Source organism: Xenopus laevis, chromosome 2S (genome assembly GCF_017654675.1).
Source record: "Xenopus laevis strain J_2021 chromosome 2S, Xenopus_laevis_v10.1, whole genome shotgun sequence".
Taxonomy (NCBI): Eukaryota; Metazoa; Chordata; class Amphibia; order Anura; family Pipidae; genus Xenopus; species Xenopus laevis.
This window is the reverse complement of record NC_054374.1, coordinates 167,051,630-167,073,172: the sequence shown is the minus strand read 5'-3', so window position 1 is coordinate 167,073,172 and position 21,543 is coordinate 167,051,630. Positions and strand designations below refer to the sequence as shown.

The window sequence follows — 21,543 nt, the reverse complement described above, 5'->3', positions numbered from 1 at the left end:
ACAATGTAATTATGCTGAATCTTGTAACAAACATTGTCTTATTTAATTTAATTGCAGTCCCAGTGTTAGTGTGAAATGAAGGGCCCCTGTATATTCAGGGGCGATCCTGGACCCTTCGCCACCTGAGGCAGCAGCAGTTGCTGCTGCCCCCCCTCCCCCAGAAATTCGCTCTTAAAGTACCAGGAGCAGCATTTTTGCTGCCCCTGGTACCTAGTGGGGCGCTGCCGCCTGAGGCGACAGCCTCAACTCGCCTCATTGGCGAAGCACCCCTGTGTATATTCTCCCATCTCCTGAGCTGCTGCTTTAGCCCAATGTCACTAGTGATTGGTTTATTTACTTATTATCTGCCTCTAAATTCCCTCTGACACTGGAGAGAAACATAAATGGAATGGGATTGTGTTTGGGAAGGTTGGAATGTAGAGATAGTGGGGCTGCCAGATGCTTTCCTTGTTTCCTATCTCTTGTTAATAATTACATTTCACTTTCCATACAGACCCCATTCTCTGTTTCCATCAGTCATTGGCACAATTACATTTGCACATTTTATAATATCAGGAAGTTTTCATGCCGATATATTCATTCTCTATGAGCTTAATGAGTTCAGTGGGATAAAAACTTTTACTAAAGGGGAAGTAAAGCGCAGAAGACATTGAACTGCATGTGTCTTAATTAACCAACAGCAGATTAGGGCTCCTGTCTCATTGTATTTATATTAAATATTAAAAAAACACAAGAGCAAAGCCTTGGTCTACTCTTTTGCCCAATACAAGAGTGGGGGCTCTTAGAGGGGCTTCCCTGGTTGATATCTGGCCTTTGATCGAGGATCAAATTGGTTCATTGATGTGGCCCCCAATCCAACCCAACGTATTCTGCTCATTGTGATCTAAGCGTGGGCCCTAGGGCCAAGGTGGGTGTATCAGGGAGATACTTTCTAACGAGCGGCTGTCCCTATGTATGTACAGCTTTAGTCTTTAGCACCAGGGTGAGAGGGGCCCAGGAAAGTAAAATGACACATTTGGGGGCATAGATGTATATATATAGGGCTGCTGTTGTGATGGGCTACTTAATGTACATCATTATTAGCCACCGGATGGAACAGAGAACCTTGTGGTGTCACATATCACAATAAATCACTAAAATGAGAAAAGTGACAGAAGGATAAATAGATTTTACAGAAGCTGTACACTCACTGTATGAGGTGGAAATACAAACAAGAGTTACCTTACGGTGCAGTGTTACACCAGGGGGCAGAGTTAGATTAGGGTGCAGTCTTACACTAGGGTGCAGAGTTAGATTAGGGTGCAGGGTTACACTAGGGTGCAGAGTTAGATTAGGGTTCAGTGGCACACCAGGGTGCAGAGTTAGATTAGGGTGCAGTGTTACACCAGGGTGCCGAGTTAGATTAGGGTTCAGTGGCACACCAGGGTGCAGAGTTAGATTAGGGTGCAGTGTTACACCAGGGTGCCGAGTTAGATCAGGGTACAGGGTTACACCAGGGTGCAGAGTTAGATTAGGGTGCTGTGTTACACTAGGGTGCAAAATTAGATTAAGGTGCAGTGTTACACCAGGGTGCAGAGTTAGATTAGGGTGCAGTGTTGCACCAGGGTGCAGATTTAGATTAGGGTGCAGTGTTACACTAGGGTGCCAAGTCAGATTAGGGTGCAGGGTTACACTAGGGTGCAGTGTTACACCAGGGTGCAGAGTTAGATTAGGGTGCTGTGTTTCACTAGGGTGAAGAGTTAGATTAGGGTGCAGTGTTACACTAGGGTGCAGAGTTAGATTAGGGTGCAGGGTTACACTAGGGTACAGAGTTAGATTAGGGTGCAGTGTTACACCAGGGTGCAGAGTTAGATTAGGGTGCAGTGTTACACTAGGGTGCAGAGTTAGATCAGGATGCAGTGTTACACCAGGGTGCAGAGTTAGATTAGGGTGCTGTGTTTCACTAGGGTGCAGAGTTAGATTAGGGTGCAGTGTTACACCAGGGTGCAGAGTTAGATTAGGGTGCTGTGTTTCACTAGGGTGCAGAGTTAGATTAGGGTGCAGTGTTACACCAGGGTGCAGAGTTATTTCAGGGTGCAATGTTACACTAGGGTGCAGAGTTAGATTAGGGTGCAATGTTACACTAGGGTGCAGAGTTAGATTAGGGTGCAGTGTTACACCAGGGTGCAGAGTTAGATCAGGGTGCAGGGTTACACTAGGGTACAGAGTTAGATTAGGGTGCTGTGTTACACCAGGGTGCAGAGTTAGATTAGGGTGCAGGGTTACACTAGGGTGCAGAGTTGGATTAGGGTGCAGGGTTACACTAGGGTGCAGAGTTAGATTAGGGTGCAGGGTTACACTAGGGTGCAGAGTTAGATTAGGGTGCAGTGTTACACCAGGGTGCAGAGTTAGATTAGGGTGCAGGGTTACACTAGGGTACAGAGTTAGATTAGGGTGCAGTGTTACACTAGGGTGCAGAGTTATATTAGGGTGCAGTGTTACACTAGGGTGCAGAGTTAGATCAGGATGCAGTGTTACACCAGGGTGCAGAGTTAGATTAGGGTGCTGTGTTTCACTAGGGTGCAGAGTTAGATTAGGGTGCAGTGTTACACCAGGGTGCAGAGTTAGATTAGGGTGCTGTGTTTCACTAGGGTGCAGAGTTAGATTAGGGTGCAGTGTTACACCAGGGTGCAGAGTTATTTCAGGGTGCAATGTTACACTAGGGTGCAGAGTTAGATTAGGGTGCAATGTTACACTAGGGTGCAGAGTTAGATCAGGATGCAGTGTTACACCAGGGTGCAGAGTTAGATTAGGGTGCTGTGTTTCACTAGGGTGCAGAGTTAGATTAGGGTGCAGTGTTACACCAGGGTGCAGAGTTAGATTAGGGTGCTGTGTTTCACTAGGGTGCAGAGTTAGATTAGGGTGCAGTGTTACACCAGGGTGCAGAGTTATTTCAGGGTGCAATGTTACACTAGGGTGCAGAGTTAGATTAGGGTGCAATGTTACACTAGGGTGCAGAGTTAGATCAGGATGCAGTGTTACACCAGGGTGCAGAGTTAGATTAGGGTGCAGTGTTACACCAGGGTCCAGAGTTAGATCAGGGTGCAGGGTTACACTAGGGTACAGAGTTAGATTAGGGTACAGGGTTACACTAGGGTTCAGAGTTAGATTAGGGTGCAGGGTTACACTAGGGTGCAGAGTTAGATTAGGGTGCAGGGTTACACTAGGGTGCAGAGTTAGATTAGGGTGCAGGGTTACACTAGGGTGCAGAGTTAGATTAGGGTGCAGTGTTACACTAGGGTGCAGAGTTAGATTAGGGTGCAGGGTTACACTAGGGTGCAGAGTTAGATTAGGGTGCAGGGTTACACTAGGGTGCAGAGTTAGATTAGGGTGCAGTGTTACACTAGGGTGCAGAGTTAGATTAGGGTGCAGGGTTACACTAGGGTACAGAGTTAGATTAGGGTGCTGTGTTACACCAGGGTGCAGAGTTAGATTAGGGTGCAGGGTTACACTAGGGTGCAGGGTTACACTAGGGTGCAGAGTTAGATTAGGGTGCAGGGTTACACTAGGGTGCAGAGTTAGATTAGAGTGCAGGGTTACACTAGGGTGCAGAGTTAGATTAGGGTGCAGGGTTACACTAGGGTACAGAGTTAGATTAGGGTGCAGTGTTACACCAGGGTGCAGAGTTAGATTAGGGTGCAGTGTTACACCAGGGTGCAGAGTTAGATTAGGGTGCTGTGTTTCACTAGGGTGCAGAGTTAGATTAGGGTGCAGTGTTACACCATGGTGCAGAGTTAGATTAGGGTGCTGTGTTTCACTAGGGTGCAGAGTTAGATTAGGGTGCAGTGTTAAACCAGGGTGCAGAGTTAGATCAGGAGTTAGATCAGGGTGCAATGTTACATTATTGTGCAGTGTTACACTAGGGTGCACTAGTAACCAGTATTCTGCCTGTGATGTTTCAGTGAGGATCATTATTTGGCAGTTGAGTGTGGGGCACGGCCAGCGCAGCTACAGAAACCCCCCCCCCATATTGTCACTTGCCGTCACTCCCTGCATCCCTCATATAACACAACCCCACTAGGGAGCAGGGAGTCCATTCATTAGGGAAATGCATTTCCTGCACAGTTCTGTCACATCATCGATATATTCTGACTGATATTTCTGAATAAAGCGGCTGATTCTCAGTAAAATGTTAATCAATCAGAAATGATTAAGTGCCACTTTGGCTACATGGATTTCTGTGGCCGGAGCTGATGCCCACGAGATGAATGCCGATGCGACTTGGAAGGGAACCAATTGCCGGAAAGACTGTAACTGTGCCAGGCTGGAATGAGAGAGAATGTGAACCTTATTGAGCTGCTGGCAAAGCACCCACTCACAGCTGTCAGCTCTATGAGAGGCTCCCTCTGGCACACGCACAGTTAATGTTCACTCATCACAGGAATTCTCATGGATTTATAGTGGGATTTCATCAGCTCTACTATATGAAGAGAAGAGTTCAGCTCTACTATATAAAAAGAAAAGTGCGGCTCTACTGTATGAAGAGAAGAGTTCAGCTCTACTATATGAAGAGAAGAGTTCAGCCCTACCATATGAAGAGAAGAGTTCAGCTCTACTATATGAAGAGAAGAGTTCAGCTCTACTATATGAAGAGAAGAGTTCAGCTCTACTATATGAAGTGAAGAGTTCAACCCTACCATATGAAGAGAAGAGTTCAGCTCTACTGTATGAAGAGAAGAGTTCAGCTCTACTATATGAAGTGAAGAGTTCAGCCCTACCATATGAAGAGAAAAGTTCAGCTCTACTGTATGAAGAGAAGAGTTCAGCTCTACTATATGAAGTGAAGAGTTCAGCCCTACCATATGAAGAGAAGAGTTCAGCTCTACTGTATGAAGAGAAGAGTTCAGCTCTACTATATGAAGAGAAGAGTTCAGCCCTACCATATGAAGAGAAGAGTTCAGCTCTACTATATGAAGAGAAAAGTTCAGCACTACCATATGAAGAGAAGAGTTCAGCTCTACTATATGAAGAGAAGAGTTCAGCCCTACCATATGAAGAGAAGAGTTCAGCTCTACTATATGAAGAGAAGAGTTCAGCCCTACCATATGAAGAGAAGAGTTCAGCTCTACTATATGAAGAAAAGAGTTCAGCTCTACTATATAAAAAGAAAAGTGCAGCCCTACTATATGAAGAGAAGAGTTCAGCCCTATTTTATGAAGAGAAGAGTGCAGCCCTACCATGTGTAGAGAAGAGGCACCTATAGGAACTTTTTTCATGCTTGTGTAGTCATTCTCCTCAAATCCTAAGCAACTGACCTTCAGACTGAGCCCCCTTCCACTCTTTCAAGCCCACCAAGGGGAGCAGCTCCACAGTTTGGGAACTACTGGGCTGAAGTACAAAACCAGTACAATTCATGGGAGCTTCAGGTAACAGAGCTTGTGTTGATGGTTAATTCCCTTGCTCCTGCGTTGGAGACGTGTTGTACAATCCTGTTCTACATGAAACTCTTGTCCTGCACTTGATGCCACTCAGGCCTTTTCTTCCCAGTCGAGCGGCAGAGTTTCTCATTCCTCTGGCAGCCGCCGCTTGCAACTCCTCATGTTTCATGTCGCATCAGAGATTCCGAGGCCTGAGCACACGATGAGGGGGACGATGATTGCCATGAAATGCGACGTGTGAAAGAGCTGCTTTGTCAGCCGGGAGCCTTTTACTAATACACTTATGTGTCAGGCTCGATTGCACAAAACATGCATTTGAGGGAATATATTTTCCTGTATTGAGGCAAACTGCGCATATAGTGCTTGTGATTAAAAGGGAGACAATTCAGCATCACAGTGTTGTGTAATGGGGCGAAATGCGTCAGCGCCTCTCATGGGAATAGCGATCTCACTTAAAACAGCTTGTGATTAGCTACAGATACAAAGCCTCTCAGCAGCTCAAGGGACAATATATTCATGACATTTAAGGGCCCATGTGCCACAATCAGAAGCCAATTGCCCTGCAACACTTATTAGTGTGTGTGTGTCCTATAATACAGGCATATATAATACAGACATATATAATACAGGCATATATAATACAGGCATATATAATACAGGCATATATAATACAGTCATATATAATACAGACATATATAATACAGACATATATAATACAGGCATATATAATACAGACATATATAATACAGGCATATATAATACAGGCATATATAATACAGGCATATATAATACAGACATATATAATACAGACATATATAATACAGGCATATATAATACAGGCATATATAATACAGGCATATATAATACAGACATATATAATACAGGCATATATAATACAGGCATATATAATACAGACATATATAATACAGGCATATATAATACAGGCATATATAATACAGGCATATATAATACAGGCATATATAATACAGGCATATATAATACAGGCATATATAATACAGACATATATAATACAGGCATATATAATACAGGCATATATAATACAGGCATATATAATACAGGCATATATAATACAGGCATATATAATACAGGCATATATAATACAGGCATATATAATAATAGATATAATAGATAATGTGGGGACTGGGGCAGCAGCACAGGGGTTGTGTTACTAATCTTGTTTTCTAATATTCAGCTGGGAATGGAGAGGGTTAAATGTGACTCACGAGTTGCCATAGAGATATTTCTATGTACAGAAAGGCTGGTTCTCTGTATAACAATGAGGCTCCCCCAATTGAATCTGTCTGTGCATCTCACAATCCCACAACTCCACACTAGTGATGTTTGGGCCGTCCCAATCACCTGACGAAGGGGCAAGCCCCCGAAACGTTTTGTTTTTGTATGACTTAATAAACACGTAGGGGACTACCCCTTTGCATTTGCTATTGAGTCCCAGTACTTTGATCTTTGGGCTGGAAAAAATGCCTGTGGGACCTGTGGGTGGGTCGGGTCCGGTCCAGTCTCACTACATTATTTGTGGGTCCAGGTCAAGAGGGGAAGCTCAGTGTAGGCAGGTACAGGTTGAACTTTTCTCAACCCACACATCACTAATGTACACCCCATTTACTACTTTCTCACCCTGTGCCTTACAGTGTGTCTGTCTGTATGTCTGTCTGTATGTCTGTCTGTCTGTAACTATTTCCCCTATTCCAATCCCAGCAGTTGAGGTTCCCTATAAGTCCTATTACTTGTAGTTCCAGTGACTTGGCTCAACAATAAATATAGACAGACATAGACGGACGGGCGGATGGACAGATATACAGACGGATATACAGACAGATATACAGACAGGCAGGGCTGTGTCTAAGTTTGGTTATAGGTTGGGCTTTCACATTATCTTATCAGTGTTTCAGAGTAAATTTAAGGCATTGGCTGTTCTTTCTCTCCTCATACGTAGGACACCCTCTCATTAGATCTGATACATGGGACATTATGTGTCGTTATTCTGCTCATCTATCTCATCTATAACATGACATTGACATAATGTCTCTCTCCTTACCCATTGGCCCATATCTACATCAGTTGGTAAAGCAGCAGCTTATAGTGACAGGAGTCACACATTCAACTCTGTAGCTGTGTATTACCTGTATATATATATATATATATATATCTGTATATTCACTGTAGAAATAAATACATCCCGGGGACAACATTTATTTACCTGAATATCTTATTCCAGTCCCATTTGGTGAATTTGGTTTACGGCCATGCTGCATTTATTCTTTTGTACTGTTCATCGCCATGTTCCACTTCTGTTCTTTTCTATCCACTTGCCTTGTTGCTAAGGGCAGGGAGTCTTATCAACCAGATACCAAAACCAATTTCTACAGTGAGAGTTAGATTTAATTTGTGCAATGCAGAGAATATGTCCCTACACTGGTCTTTCCCTGTATCCCATTGTACATGATTACAGTTTTACAAATGTCCCCTTTAAAAGTACTTACCTTTCCACTATCATGCCTGGATCAGACTCTGCTGGGGACACCTGGGAAACCAGAGAGATGTTAAAACCCCCTGTTTGTACTGCTGGTTATCACTGGGACATAATTCTGCTCCTTTTCTGCTTGCACCTCCCTACTGCCCTTTGAGAGATGGAAGATGGTATGATCCTGCTGCAATATTCCCCAGAATTAGATCTTTCCATTTCCCTTTGAAAGGGGTTGTTCACCTTTGACTTACTTTCTAATATGATGTAGAGAGGGATATTCTGAGTGCAATTGGTTTTCATTTTTTATTATTTGTGCTTTTTGACTTATTTAGCTTTATATTCAGCAGCTCTCTAGTTTGCAGCCATCTGGTTGCTAGGGTCCAAATTCCCCTAGCAACCATGCACTGATTTGAATAAGAGACTGGAATATGAATAGGAGAGGCCTGAATAGAAAGATGAGGAATAAAAAGTAGCAATAACAATACATATGTAGCCTTACAGAATATTTGTTTTGTTTAGATATATACTGTATAGACTGTACAGATAAAGAGGAATGAGTCTGCCCCGGGCTCTGTATAGACTGTATTGTTATATCTGGCACATCTCTCTCTATTTATAAGAGAAGCAGGAGGCTCAGGAGAATTGATTTCCTGGCTATGGAATAATGTTCAGTGAAGGGCCCATTTGTCTGATACTCCAGCATAGAAGTGATGTGCAGCCACTGTCTGAGCCCATTGCTCTGCTCAAAGAATCATTTGATCTGTTTCCTGGTTACTGGTACCAGCCCTTGAGTTGGGCCCAGGCTGTTTTTGGCTCTAGGGGCCACAGTACCCTTACTGAATGGCAACTGTCAGCTCTGTGGTCTCAATGTTCCCTCATAAGCTGCACATATATATGTATCCAACGAATGATAGTATGGGCACAATCTTTCCACCTGCCACTAACCATTCAGATTAAATAAAGTCCAGGTATAGGACCTGTTATCCACAATGTTCATGACCAGAGCTTGTCCGGATAATGGATCTTTCTCTAATTTGGATCCGCGGCCAGGCCAAGCTGTCTACTAGAAAATTATTTAAACATGAAATAAAGCCAATAGGCTGGTTTTGCTTCCAATAAGGATTAATTATATCTTAGTTGGGATCAAGTACAAGCGACTGTTTTATTATTACACAGAAAATGAAAATCAGTTTTAATAATGTAAATTATGTGATTAAAATTCAGTCTATGGGAGACGGACTTTCCATAATTTGGCGGTTTCTGGATAACTCATGAGCCATGAGTTATCTGTAATTTGGATCTTCATACCTTAAGTCTAATTGAAAATCATATAAATATGTAATAAAGCCAATAGGATGGTTTTGCCTCCAATAAGGATTAATTATATCTTAGTTGGGATCAAGTACAAGCGACTGTTTTATTTTTTAGGTATGGGACCTGTTATCCAGAAAGCTTGGGACCTAGAGTTTTCTGAATAATGTATCTTTCCATAATCTGGATCTTCATACTTGAATTTGCCTCCAATAAGGATTAATTATATCTTAGTTGGGATCAAGTACAAGCGACTGTTTTATTATTACACAGAAAAAGGAAATCAGTTTTAAAAATCTGGACTATTTGGATAAAATACAGTCTATCGGACATGGCCTAACCATAATTCGGAGCTTTCTGGATAACGGGTCCCATACCTGTAATAAAAGAACAAATCAGACGATGTTCTGACCTTGACAGCAATCGTAGGAAATTTATGTCTGACAAATAGAAGTGACAGTTGCCCATTGATATCGTCAGTTAATACATACAGAGATATTATCATTAGCCACAAATCTTCTAACCTGATTCGCCATGGTACGAAGAATGTCGGGATGTCATGGGTGTGTTTGTTGTTGCACTTTACCTTCTTGTAATTGACTACAGGGTAGTTTATATTGCAGCTAATCACTGGGATGAAATGCCAAATTTCTGGCTATGCAGATGGTTACTAAGTGGGTCAATGACCCCGGCAACCAGAAAGAGACTGCTCAAGGTGTCAGCAGGGAATAAAGAGATATTATAAAGGAGTCACTACAGAAATACAGGTGACAGCTGAAGGCATATGATTTATTACCCAGAATCTCAACAGGTTTCCTTCCCCTTTACTAAAGAGCAGCCCAAACACTAAAAATCTCTTTAATTTTAATGAACGTTCAGCGGTTTCCTCGGGCGACACTTCCCTCCCCTTCAATACGGAGGTTTAATATTTCTCAGGTTCAGCCCAATTACATTGATTACACAGAAACTCAAGCTTTTTAATCAAGGCTAAAGTGCGGCCGTTTAATCATGGAGAGCAGGAATAATTTCTTTCACACGGGGAGCTTAATTACTAACTGCTCGCTAACTGCTCGCTTACCGGCAACGCTGCGAGCCCAGAGGATTCGCTTTTTTGTAATTCTGCGTCCGGCCCAGGGGCGGCCATAGCCTTGTGGGGCAAGAAAATAGATTGCCCTTTGCTTGTTAATTAAGAAATAGGTCTTTATGCAAATGTCCTGAGAACCAGAGGGAATCATTCCTATTAACCTTTCCCATTTGTACATAAATATTTCACGAGGTCTCCGCTCTACCCGTCTCCTATGAGGAAGATGTTGGAAAAGCGGGTAAACCTAGAAATCTATAAATCTAAAGTCTCTTTTAAAGTAAAGGCCAAGAACTTCATTACCGATGCACGAGTAGCGACCAATGAGAATGCTGCTTCCCAGTATTATGTTATCTGACATACGGAGATTATTGTGCCATTTTGGCCCCATGATTTGACACTGGAATGAACCATCGGAAGGGAGGACAGACTGCTGTTTAGTTGCTCTCTGATAGACCAACTGGGATTGACTCTTCCAGCTCCAATTGCAGGAACAAAGACAACGGAGCTAGATTGGCACAGATCCACTGGGATTCTCATTGGGGGATTCTTAAAATTGAATTTAACGGGAATTTAAATTTAATCTCCCTATTATATCCCTATGGCATAATACTTAGAAGCAGCATTCTCATTGGTCGCTGCTCGTGCATCTGTAATGAAGTTCTTGGTCATTTACTCTAAGGGGTGCAGTGTTAAACTCTCTCACTGCGCCCCTTAGAATAAATGACCAAGAACTTCATTACAGATGCACGAGCAGCGACCAATGAGAATGCTGCTTCCCAGTATTATGTTATCTGACATAGGGAGATTATTCTGCCATTTTGGCCCCGGAATGAAACAAAGACGATGGAGCTGGGATAGCTGTGATTCTCATTGGAGGATTATTTTGAATTTCAAGGGAAATTTAATTATCTGGAAAATTCCAGGTCACAATTATTCCAGACAACAGTAGAATATATGTATCGGCTCATGGGTGATTGTGTATTGTCTCGTCCTAGGGACGCCGTATTGCTACAGAAACGGATAGAATGCAGTGGCCTGACCCCTTCAGAGCTTTTGGGCCAACACATGAGCAGTCTGGCAGCACCGTTACCCCCTGATAAACAAGGTAATGTCAATACTGAATGTAAACTCGTGTTTCGCATTAGTGGCCTTTCTAATGGCTTCTCTCCATTTCTCTTTAATGCAGTGCTGATCCTCCCATTAATAGACCAGGATACAAAGAGGGTGGTGTCTGTTATACTGGTGAGTCCAATTAACCAAATCCTGCCGTATTATGCTACAAACAAAACTCATTTTAAAACAGTTTTCCGTCCCTTTTATTTCTGTTTTCTGCAGAAATTGTTCTGTAGGTGACAGGTGGTGGTGCATTTACCTCCCCAATGAAATGTCAGGCCTCTACTTACTGCACAATAATGTGCCCATGTACCTGGTACACTTTATAGCCAAAAGTACAAACACTTTAGGGAGTGTGGGGTTCAGCAAACATCAGCGTTTTCAGTGCCAAGTGTCGGCTACAGTTGGTGAAATGGCGCCGCCACTGGATTCTGGAGAAGTGAATACCGTCTTCTGGAGAGATAAATGGAAAAGGGCAATCCCTGCTTGAATGCATAATGCTAGCTATAAAGTTAAGTGTTTCCATGGTTTGGAACCCTGGTGAAAACCAGTGAAACCATTGACCCCCAGTGAAACCTTAAGGTACAATAACATACCTGACACTTCTGTGCTTGTTTACTGAAGGCCCCCTTTCCTTTTTCAGCACAATAATGCCCCTCCATATACAGAGCCAGGTCTGAACACAATGAGTTTGCTGAGATGGGAAGAACCTGACTGAACCCTCACCTCAACTAAACCTTTGTGGGATGAATTGGAACCCCGACTGGGAGCCTGATCCCCAACATCAGTGCCCAACCTCACTAATACTCTTGTGTCTGAATGGAAACAACTCCCAGCAACAATGTTCCAACATCTAGTGGGACCTTCCCAGAAGAGATGGGGCAGTTATAACACCTAAGGGAGGGTCAACTCAACTGAACCCCTGTGGGATGAAGTTGAACTCCAACTGTGAGTGTGATCCCCAACATCAGTGCCTAACCTCACTAAGGCTCTTGTGGCTGAACGGAAACAACTCCCAGCAACAATGTTTCAACATCTAGTGGGAACTTCCTAGAAGAGATGGGGCAGTTATAGCAGCAAAGGGAGGGGCAAACCAACTGAACTCCTGTGGGATGAATTGGAACCTCAACTGTGAGTGTGATCCCCAACATCAGTGTCCAACCTCACTAATGCTCGTAACTGAATGGAAACAACTCCCAGCAACAATGTTCCAACATCTAGTGGGACCTTCCCAGAAGAGTAGGGGCAGTTATAACACCAAAGGGAGGGGCAACTCGACTGAACCCCTGTGGCATGAAGTGGAACCCCAACTGTGAGTGTGATCCCCAACATCAGTGTCCAACCTCACTCATGCGCTTGTGGCTGAATGGAAACAACTCCTAGCAACAATGTTTCAACATCTAGTGGGAACTTCCTAGAAGAGTAGGGGCAGTTATATCAGCAAAGGGAGGGGCAACCCAACTGAACGCCTGTGGGATGAATTGGAACCCCAACTGTGAGCTTGATCCCCATCATCAGTGTCCAACCTCACTAATGCTCGTGTCTGAATGGAAACAACCCCCAGCAACAATGTTCCAACATCTAGTGGGACCTTCCCAGAAGAGTAGGGACAGTTATAACACCAAAGGGAGGGGCAACTCAACTGAACCCCTGTGGGATGAAGTTTAACCCCAACTGTGAGTGTGATCCCCAACATCAGTGCCCAACCTCACTAATGCTTTTGTGTCTGAATGGAAGCAACTCCCAGCAACAATGTTCCAACATCTAGTGGGACCTTCCCAGAAGAGATGGGGCAGTTATAGCAGCAAAGGGAGGGGCAATTGCATATTTATCGCCTCTGTTTGGGAATGAGATGTTGGACAGCAACACATTTGTCCATATAACATATCTCTGAAGCACATACGTTGATAATAGGTGGAAATGTATCTCCCATTATTTTCTTCTTATTCAGCTCAGTATTTAGTGCAGTTCTTTATTTCGCCTTTAAATAGAAAGACAACACAGAGTTAATCACTGAAGCCAGACTATAATCCCACTGAAAAGGCACCGGTTACCTTTTGCTAATGAGCAATTTGTTGAAAAGAAAACAAACGAGACATTAAGTTGCTGTGAGGGCTGATTTATGGAGCTTGGTTTTTGTATTTGGATTATATAGACCTCATTGGCTGCTTCCCATTACACAGGCTTGAATTTCATTCATCTCGTATATTAATATGAAATGATCCTTGGCTCAGCTTTGCAAATTTCCTAATGACTGTTTTGGCCTCTTACTTGTCATAATGCTCTCATAAAAGTATGATTAATCTCCCATAATGGGAAAGGTTCGTTTACAGAGAAGTGTGAAATCTGTCGGGATCCAAGTGCTTCAACGAAATTAGAGACAAAAATCGACTACTTGAATTTTGAATTATTATTCAATTTAACTCAAAGCTTGTGACACTGCAGATGATATGGACACAATATACAGAGATAACTAATTAAATGTTTGCAATTAAAAAGGTCATGATGGTCATGAAAAGTGCCACCTTGGAGGACATGAAAAGTGCCACTGTAGAAATTATGAAAATTACCACCATCATGGTAATGAAAAATACCTCCTTAGAGAACATGAAAAGTACCACCTTGAGTTCTATGAAAGTACTGCCTTAACAGCCATGAAAATTATGACTTTGGAGATTCTGAAAACAACTGCCTTGGACATCATGACGGTCATGAAAATTCCACCCCGCTTAGGACACAATCTTTTCTGAGCTCCTTCCGGATTGGCCCAATCAGAGTGGCCACAAATGAGATTATTATTTTACCATACTGTATTTCCCCTTTTCCTCTGAGTAAAACTGATATTAATAAGGCAGCATGGATCAGTTTTCAGCACTGGGCATATTTCAATTTTTTTTTCCACTTTCAAGGGATGTCCATGTGTCCACTAGGAAGATCCTTAAAGGAACACTAACATTAAAAAATGAAATTGTTTTAAAGTAATAAAAATATAATGCAGAGTTGATCTGCACTAGTAAAATTGCTGTGTTTGCTTCAGAAACACTACTATTGTTTATATAAATAATCTGCAGTGTCGCCATGGGGCAGCTATTAAAGTTACACAGCAGATAGCAGATAAGATCTTTAGAACATAAAGTTCTGTTATCCACTATTTAACCTGTGCCATATAGCCTTTTTTCAATTTCCACCATTGCTACTCAGCAGCTTGTTTATATAAACTATAATAGAGTTCATGAAGCAAACAGATCAGTTTTACCAGTGCAGGACAAAACTACATGATATTTTCATTACTTTAAAACACTTTCATTTTTTGGTGTTACTGTTCCTTTAAGTGAGAAAATGGCCTGGAGAGGGTTTCTTTCAAAGCCACTTATTTTAATGCTCAAAACATATTTATGTGTCTATTTTTGAGGAATCGCTCTGAATTGTTGACCACAAAACAAGTGAAGGTGCTGGGCAGAAAGTGAAAGTATATGGAACTGGGATGAAAGTGACAACTAGGTGGCTCCTAGGTAGTTCTGGGACATGGCCTTAAAGGAAACCTGTTGGCTAAATATATTATCAACTTTAACAATAGGTACAGCAACAGTAACTTTTTTTAATTGCCTCCACCAGAGCTAGGAGGGAGGGAGCTCCCGGTGTGAGCTGCCATGTCATTCAGAGCACATGCGCATCACGTGATTCTGACATCATCCGCATAATGAGCAAGGGACGTTATTTGCTCATTATGCGTGTGCCCCAATATGGTTGCTCCCTCCCGGTGCGGGTGGCCTAGCACTAATGGGGGGCATTTAAAGAAATACATATATATATTGTTACCCCTAACCAGAGTGCAGACTCTATTATAGTGCTCCTTTGGTTGGGGATAGTATATTTTGCCAATGGTGCCCTTCAAATGTTTCAATTACTTGGGGGGAAGGTATGTATTTGTGAAAGCGATCTGATAAGGAGCCTTCTATTGGAACAAAAATTGGGGCAGATTGTAAAGTGTATTAAAGGTTTCGGCAAAAAAGTCAGTATCTAATAGGAAGATCATTTAGTGAGAAATTACCTATTAGCACCAATTAGTTATTTTAATAACCAAAACACTTGATGCACTTTTTTTCAAGGCCCTGAATTGTAGACCCCTAAAAAGTGTAGGCGCTGACCAGAAAGTGAGAGGAGATGGAACTGGAATGGGTAGACAAATAGGTGAGTCCTACGTAGATTTGGGACATGGCCTTAAATGACTCAATACTCTGGGGAAATGTATTTATTTGTGAATGAAATCTGATAAGGGCAAATATTAAAGTGCATCAAAAGTTTGGCCTAAAAAGTCTGAGGAGTAGCAGCCACATTCTCTGTTAAATAGGTCCTGGAAACTAAAGACTTGAGCCCTATGGAACACTTCTCCAACTTCATAATAGAAAATGGGATCAAAAGCAACAACGTTCTTTATTAAATAGGTCCTGGAATGTAAACACTTGAGCCCTATGGAACACTTCTCCAACTTTATAATAGAAAATGTGATCAAAAGCAACAACGTTCTCTATTAAATAGGTCCCAGAATATAAAGACTTAAGCCCTATGGAACACTTCTCCAGCTTCATAATAAAATTGTGATCAAGAGCAGCCACGTTCTCTATTAAATAGGCCCTGGAATGTAAAGACTTGAGCCCTATGTGTCAGGATTACCAGTCGTAGAAGGAGCAGGAGCCGTAGATAGTGAACCCACAAGCGCCTCACACAACCGCTACCCACCTGGAGTGGAACAGGGAGCAGGGTTGTGGAGAGTAGCCAATGAGACGATCAGCGAGGTACAAAGGATTAGGCAAAGTCGTAGTCAGGAAGTCCGAGGTCAAAAGGCAGGCAGCGAGATTCGTAATCGATGAGACAGGCCGAAGAGTCGAGACAGGCAGAAGAAATCGTAGTCCGGGAACAGGCAATGGTCAACAACAGGAATTCAAGAATATGGAGACGCTAGGGTTTCAGTCATACAACCTAATAACCAGGCAATGCATCACAGTCTGGATTTGGTTTAAGTACTGTTGCTTTGGCGCCAAACTGGCGTCATTACGCTGGCGTCGCGGAACTGACGCCAGCGCGTCCATCTCAGGCGTTTTCGCCGGCGTCCTTGCGTCAGCGACCGTTGCCTCCGCGACCATCGCCGGCGTCACGCGCCGGCGCGCATTAGCACGCCCGCGCCTGCGCCGAACAGGACGCATGCGTAATTCCTCACATTGCCCCCCATCAAGGAGCGGCCTCAGGACGCGACAACCAGAAGGCTTACCAGGGTAGGTTCCATGGAACTTCTCCAACAACTCCGGAGCGTGAATGTTAGACACTGGTTCCCACGAATTTTCTTCCGGTCCAAAACCTCTCCACCTTACCAGGTATTGAAGACGCTTGCCTCTCAACCTGGAATCCAAGATCTCTTCAACCTCAAATTCTTCTTGACCGTCAACCACGACAGGAAGTGGAGGAGGAGCCGTACGCCCAGGAAATTGAAACGTTGAGGCCGGTTTCAAAAGTGCAGTATGAAACACCGGATGAATATGCCAGGATGCCGGGAGTTTAAGATGGAACGCCACAGAATTAATTTGACGAATTATAGGAAAAGGACCCAAGAAACGTTGACCCAACTTCCTACTGGGACAAGAAAGCTTAAGGTTAGCAGTTGATAAGCAAACCAAGTCACCCACCTTGAATTCTGGGTCACCTCTCCGTCCCCGATCAGCATATGCTTTAAAGTTTTGTTGAGCCTTCTTCATGTTCTCTTGGAGTTTCTGAAAATTATTGGACAAGAAGGTTAATCGGTCCTTAACTGCAGGAACTAAAATATCAGAAACAATGGCAGAGGGAAAAGTTACTGGATGAAGACCATAGTTTGCGAAGAAAGGGGACTGTCTGATGGAGGAATGATGAGCATTATTATAAGCGAACTCCGCAAGAGGAAGAAGATTCACCCAGTCATCTTGGAGGTATGAAGAATAACATCTTAAATACTGCTCGAGGGTCTGGTTGGTTCGCTCGGTCTGACCATTGGATTGTGGATGAAAAGCAGAGGAAAGGGACACCGAAATCTTGAGTGCTCCACACAAAGACTTCCAAAACTGTGACGTGAACTGCGGACCCCGATCAGACACCATCTCATCTGGAAGACCATGGAGCCTTACTACTTCCTTAATGAAGATATCAGCAGTCTCAGAGGCAGAAGGAAGTTTTGGTAAAGACTTAAAATGAGCCATCTTGGTTAAACGGTCAACAAAAACAGCAGTGGTGGAACAATCATATGACAAAGGTAACTCAGAAATAAAGTCCAAAGAAACTGATCCCCATGGACGAGAAGGCACCGGCAGTGGTTGAAGAAGGCCAATAGGTCTAGAATGAGAGTCCTTGGATCTGGTGCAAACCTCACATGAAGAGACAAACTTGAAACAGTCTTTAGCCATCCCAGGCCACCAGAATAATCTCTTGGCCAAAATAATAGTCTTTTTGACACCTGGATGACCCACCAGCTTGGAATCATGAATATTCTTGAGGACCTCTAAACGCATTTGTTCTGGAACAAAAATCTTGCCTTGATGAAGAAGAAAACCCTCCTTGGGAACAAGTGATGATTCAGAAACGTTTAGAGATGCATTTTTAATTCCATCCACAAGAGTAGACTGCAACAGGAGGAAATTATTAGAGTTTAAAATCGTCTCAGGAGCCAGAGGAACTTCATCTTCAGGAGAGAACATTCGAGATAAGGCATCTGCTTTAACATTCTTTGACCCAGTTCGGTATGTGAGATGGAAATTAAATCGCATGAAGAATAAAGCCCACCTTGCTTGTCTAGGTCTCAACCTTTTAGCAGAGCGTAGATACTCCAGATTTCTATGATCCGTAAAGATGAGAATCGGATGTTTAGACCCTTCAAGAAGATACCTCCACTCTTCAAGTGCTAGCTTGATAGCAAGTAATTCGCGGTCCGCGACATCATAATTACACTCGCTTTTGGCCAGCTTACGGGAAAAAAAAGCGACAGGATGAAGATCGTCTTGAACCCCAGTTCTCTGTGACAACACAGCACCCACTGCGAGTTCTGAAGCGTCAACTTCCAAAGTGAAAGGAAGGGAAACATCTGGATGGTGAAGAATTGGGCCTGAAGTGAAAAGTCTCTTCAGTTTCTCAAAAGCCCCCTGAGCTTGAGGTGACCAACAAAACTTTTGATTATTACGAGTCAGCTCAGTGATTGGAAGAATGACTTGAGAAAAGTTCTTTATAAATTTCCTGTAAAAGTTTGCAAAACCAATGAAGCGTTGAACAGCTTTTTTAGATGATGGAGTCGGCCAATCGAGAATTGCGGAGATCTTCCTGGAGTCCATCTGGGTTCCCTGGGGAGAAATGAGAAAACCCAAAAAATCTACAGATGTTTGTTCAAACACACACTTTTCAATTTTAGCATAAAGCTGATGGGTGCGCAGGCGTGTCAGAACCTTCTTTAAATGTAACCTGTGCTCCTCTAACGAGTTAGAAAAAATAAGAATGTCATCCAAATATATAATGACGAAAATATCAAGAAAGTCCCTGAAGACATCATTGACGAAGTGCTGAAATGTTGCAGGAGCGTTACATAGACCAAAAGGCATGACCAAATATTCAAAATGTCCATAACGAGTGCGAAAGGCCGTCTTCCATTCATCCCCTTCCCTTATTCTGACTAGGTTATATGCACCCCGAAGATCCAGTTTAGAAAAAATCTTAGCCTCCGCCAAACGTTGGAGAAGTTCTGGAATGAGAGGAAGTGGATAGCGATTTTTGACTGTAATCTTGTTCAGATCCCGATAGTCAATACACGGCCTTAAGGAACGATCTTTTTTTTCAACGAAGAAAATCCCAGCTCCTGCCGGGGAAGAAGACTCCCTAATGAATTGCTTGAATAAAGGTTTATATTTTTAATTTTTCTACCTCCTGGATTCCTTGGTGCTGCACCTACAAACTCACTCCCTAATGAATCCCTTAGCCAGATTCTCATCCAAATACGAACGGAGCTCCGAAAGTTCAGACTCAGATAACGGATACACTCGTCCGAAAGGAATTTGAGCCCCTGGAAGAAGGTTGATAGGACAATCATAAATACGATGAGGAGGCAACCTGTCGGGCCCTCTTTTATTGAAAACGTCCGTGAATTCCCAATATGCCTGAGGAAGAAGGTCTTGGATCTCGGAGGCAGGAGATAAAGAACACACACCATTGGAAGGGATGATGCATTGGGACAGACCAAAGTTAGAAAGAAAGGTTACTTCGCCAGTTGCCCAGTTGATAGATGGATTGTGTTTCTGCAACCAAGGCAATCCAAGGCAATCCCAGGATGACAGGGAATAAAGGAGAAGAAACCACATCAAAGTTCATGAGTTCAGCATGCCCTTTATTAAGCAAAACAAAAAGAGAGATAGTCTCTTGCACCACAGGGCCAGAAGTAATCAGAGAACCATCTGCCACACGAAGAGCTATAGGATTCTTCTTGGACTGGAGCGGAATCTGGAATTGTAGTGCTACTTTATTGTCCAAGAAACACCCGCTTGCCCCGGAATCAAGAATTGCTTGGAGTTCGACCCTCCTGTCTCCCCACTGTAAAGATAAAGAAACTGTCAGGAGAGGCACAGGAACATGACCCCCAGAAAAGTCCTTTTCAAAAATCCTCTTACCCGTTGGGCGGGTCGGACAACCCCGAAGCAGATGACCAGCTTGTCCGCAATAGAGGCAGAGGTTAAGTCTGCGACGTCTAATACGCTCCTCTGGTGTTAATGCAGACCTAATAGCACCAATCTGCATAGGCTCTGGAGCTACGTTGAAGGTGGACGAAGAGGCAACTGGAGAACTTGTGGAGGCCATTCGGACAGGAGGAGGAGCGGAAGGCAACAACCACGTCTGAGGGAAAAGACCTGCTATCTCAGCCTTCTCTTCTTCCTGGCGTTCCCTGAGCCTCTGGTCTAATTGGATTGAAATGAGGATGAGATCCTCCAAACTATCAGGGATGCCAGTGCGAGCCAACTCATTTTTTAGCTCAGACGAAAGTCCAAAACGGTATTGGTTCTTTAAGGCTGCTGGGTTCCATTCGGTATCATCCGCCCATTGCCGAAATTCCAGCGTATAATCTTCCGCTGGACGGTTCCCTTGCTTCAAAGCACGCAGGGCGGCCTCAGCAGTGGTAGCTCTGTGAGGATCATCGAAGATAACTGCAATAGCATCGAAAAAGGAATCAACTGTGGCCAGTACAGGACTTTGACGATCCATGAGACTGAAAGCCCAGGTCTGTGGTTCACCCGTGAGGAATGACATGATAACCCCAACCCGGATTTGTTCAGAGGGATACGTGTGGGGTTTAAGTGAAAATAGCAGCTTACAGTTGCTCCTGAAATTCCGGAACACCTTTCGATCACCAGCGAACTTTTCCGGAAATGCCACTTTGGGTTCGGAGATTTCCGAGGTGATCACCTGAACCTCCGTTGGAGCTGGAGGAGGAGCAGCCGGAGAAGGAAGAGCAGCGGGCGGATGGGCTCTGATATGTTCCTGCAACTGCGAGTAGCCACTTTGCAGCTCCCGAACAACTTGTGTAAGAGAGGACAGCTGTTGGGTTAAAACGGCAAATGGAGACGCTCCTTCAGCTGGATCCATTTTAGGGCCTGGTTATACTGTCAGGCTTACCAGTATAATCCAGTCGTAGAAGGAGCAGGAGCCGTAGATAGTGAACCCACAAGCGCCTCACACAACCGCTACCCACCTGGAGTGGAACAGGGAGCAGGGTTGTGGAGAGTAGCCAATGAGAAGATCAGCGAGGTACAAAGGATTAGGCAAAGTCGTAGTCAGGAAGTCCGAGGTCAAAAGGCAGGCAGCGAGATTCGTAATCGATGAGACAGGCCGAAGAGTCGAGACAGGCAGAAGAAATCGTAGTCCGGGAACAGGCAATGGTCAACAACAGGAATTCAAGATTATGGAGACGCTAGGGTTTCAGTCAAACAACCTAATAACCAGGAAAAATAAGAAAAATATATATATATTCCAATTGAAACAATATATATGTTGTCTTGTAGAACAGCGCCTAGAGCAAACGGAGAGAGCAAAAAAACAGGGGCATAATATGGTGT

The 21,543-nt window shown here is 43.5% G+C and overlaps 1 protein-coding gene across 4 annotated transcripts in view; it reads left to right on the top strand.

Moving 5' to 3' along the window:
* The window catches only part of LOC108710079 (cGMP-dependent 3',5'-cyclic phosphodiesterase), a 313,782-nt gene that overhangs the window by 204,090 nt on the left and 88,149 nt on the right, over positions 1–21,543 (top strand). For all 4 annotated transcript variants that reach the window (XM_041584657.1, XM_041584656.1, XM_041584655.1 and 1 more), the window contains 2 exons: positions 11,314–11,423; positions 11,505–11,560. In XM_041584657.1, coding sequence (XP_041440591.1) covers positions 11,314–11,423; positions 11,505–11,560 — 166 coding nt within the window. The remainder of the gene's footprint in view (positions 1–11,313; positions 11,424–11,504; positions 11,561–21,543) is intronic.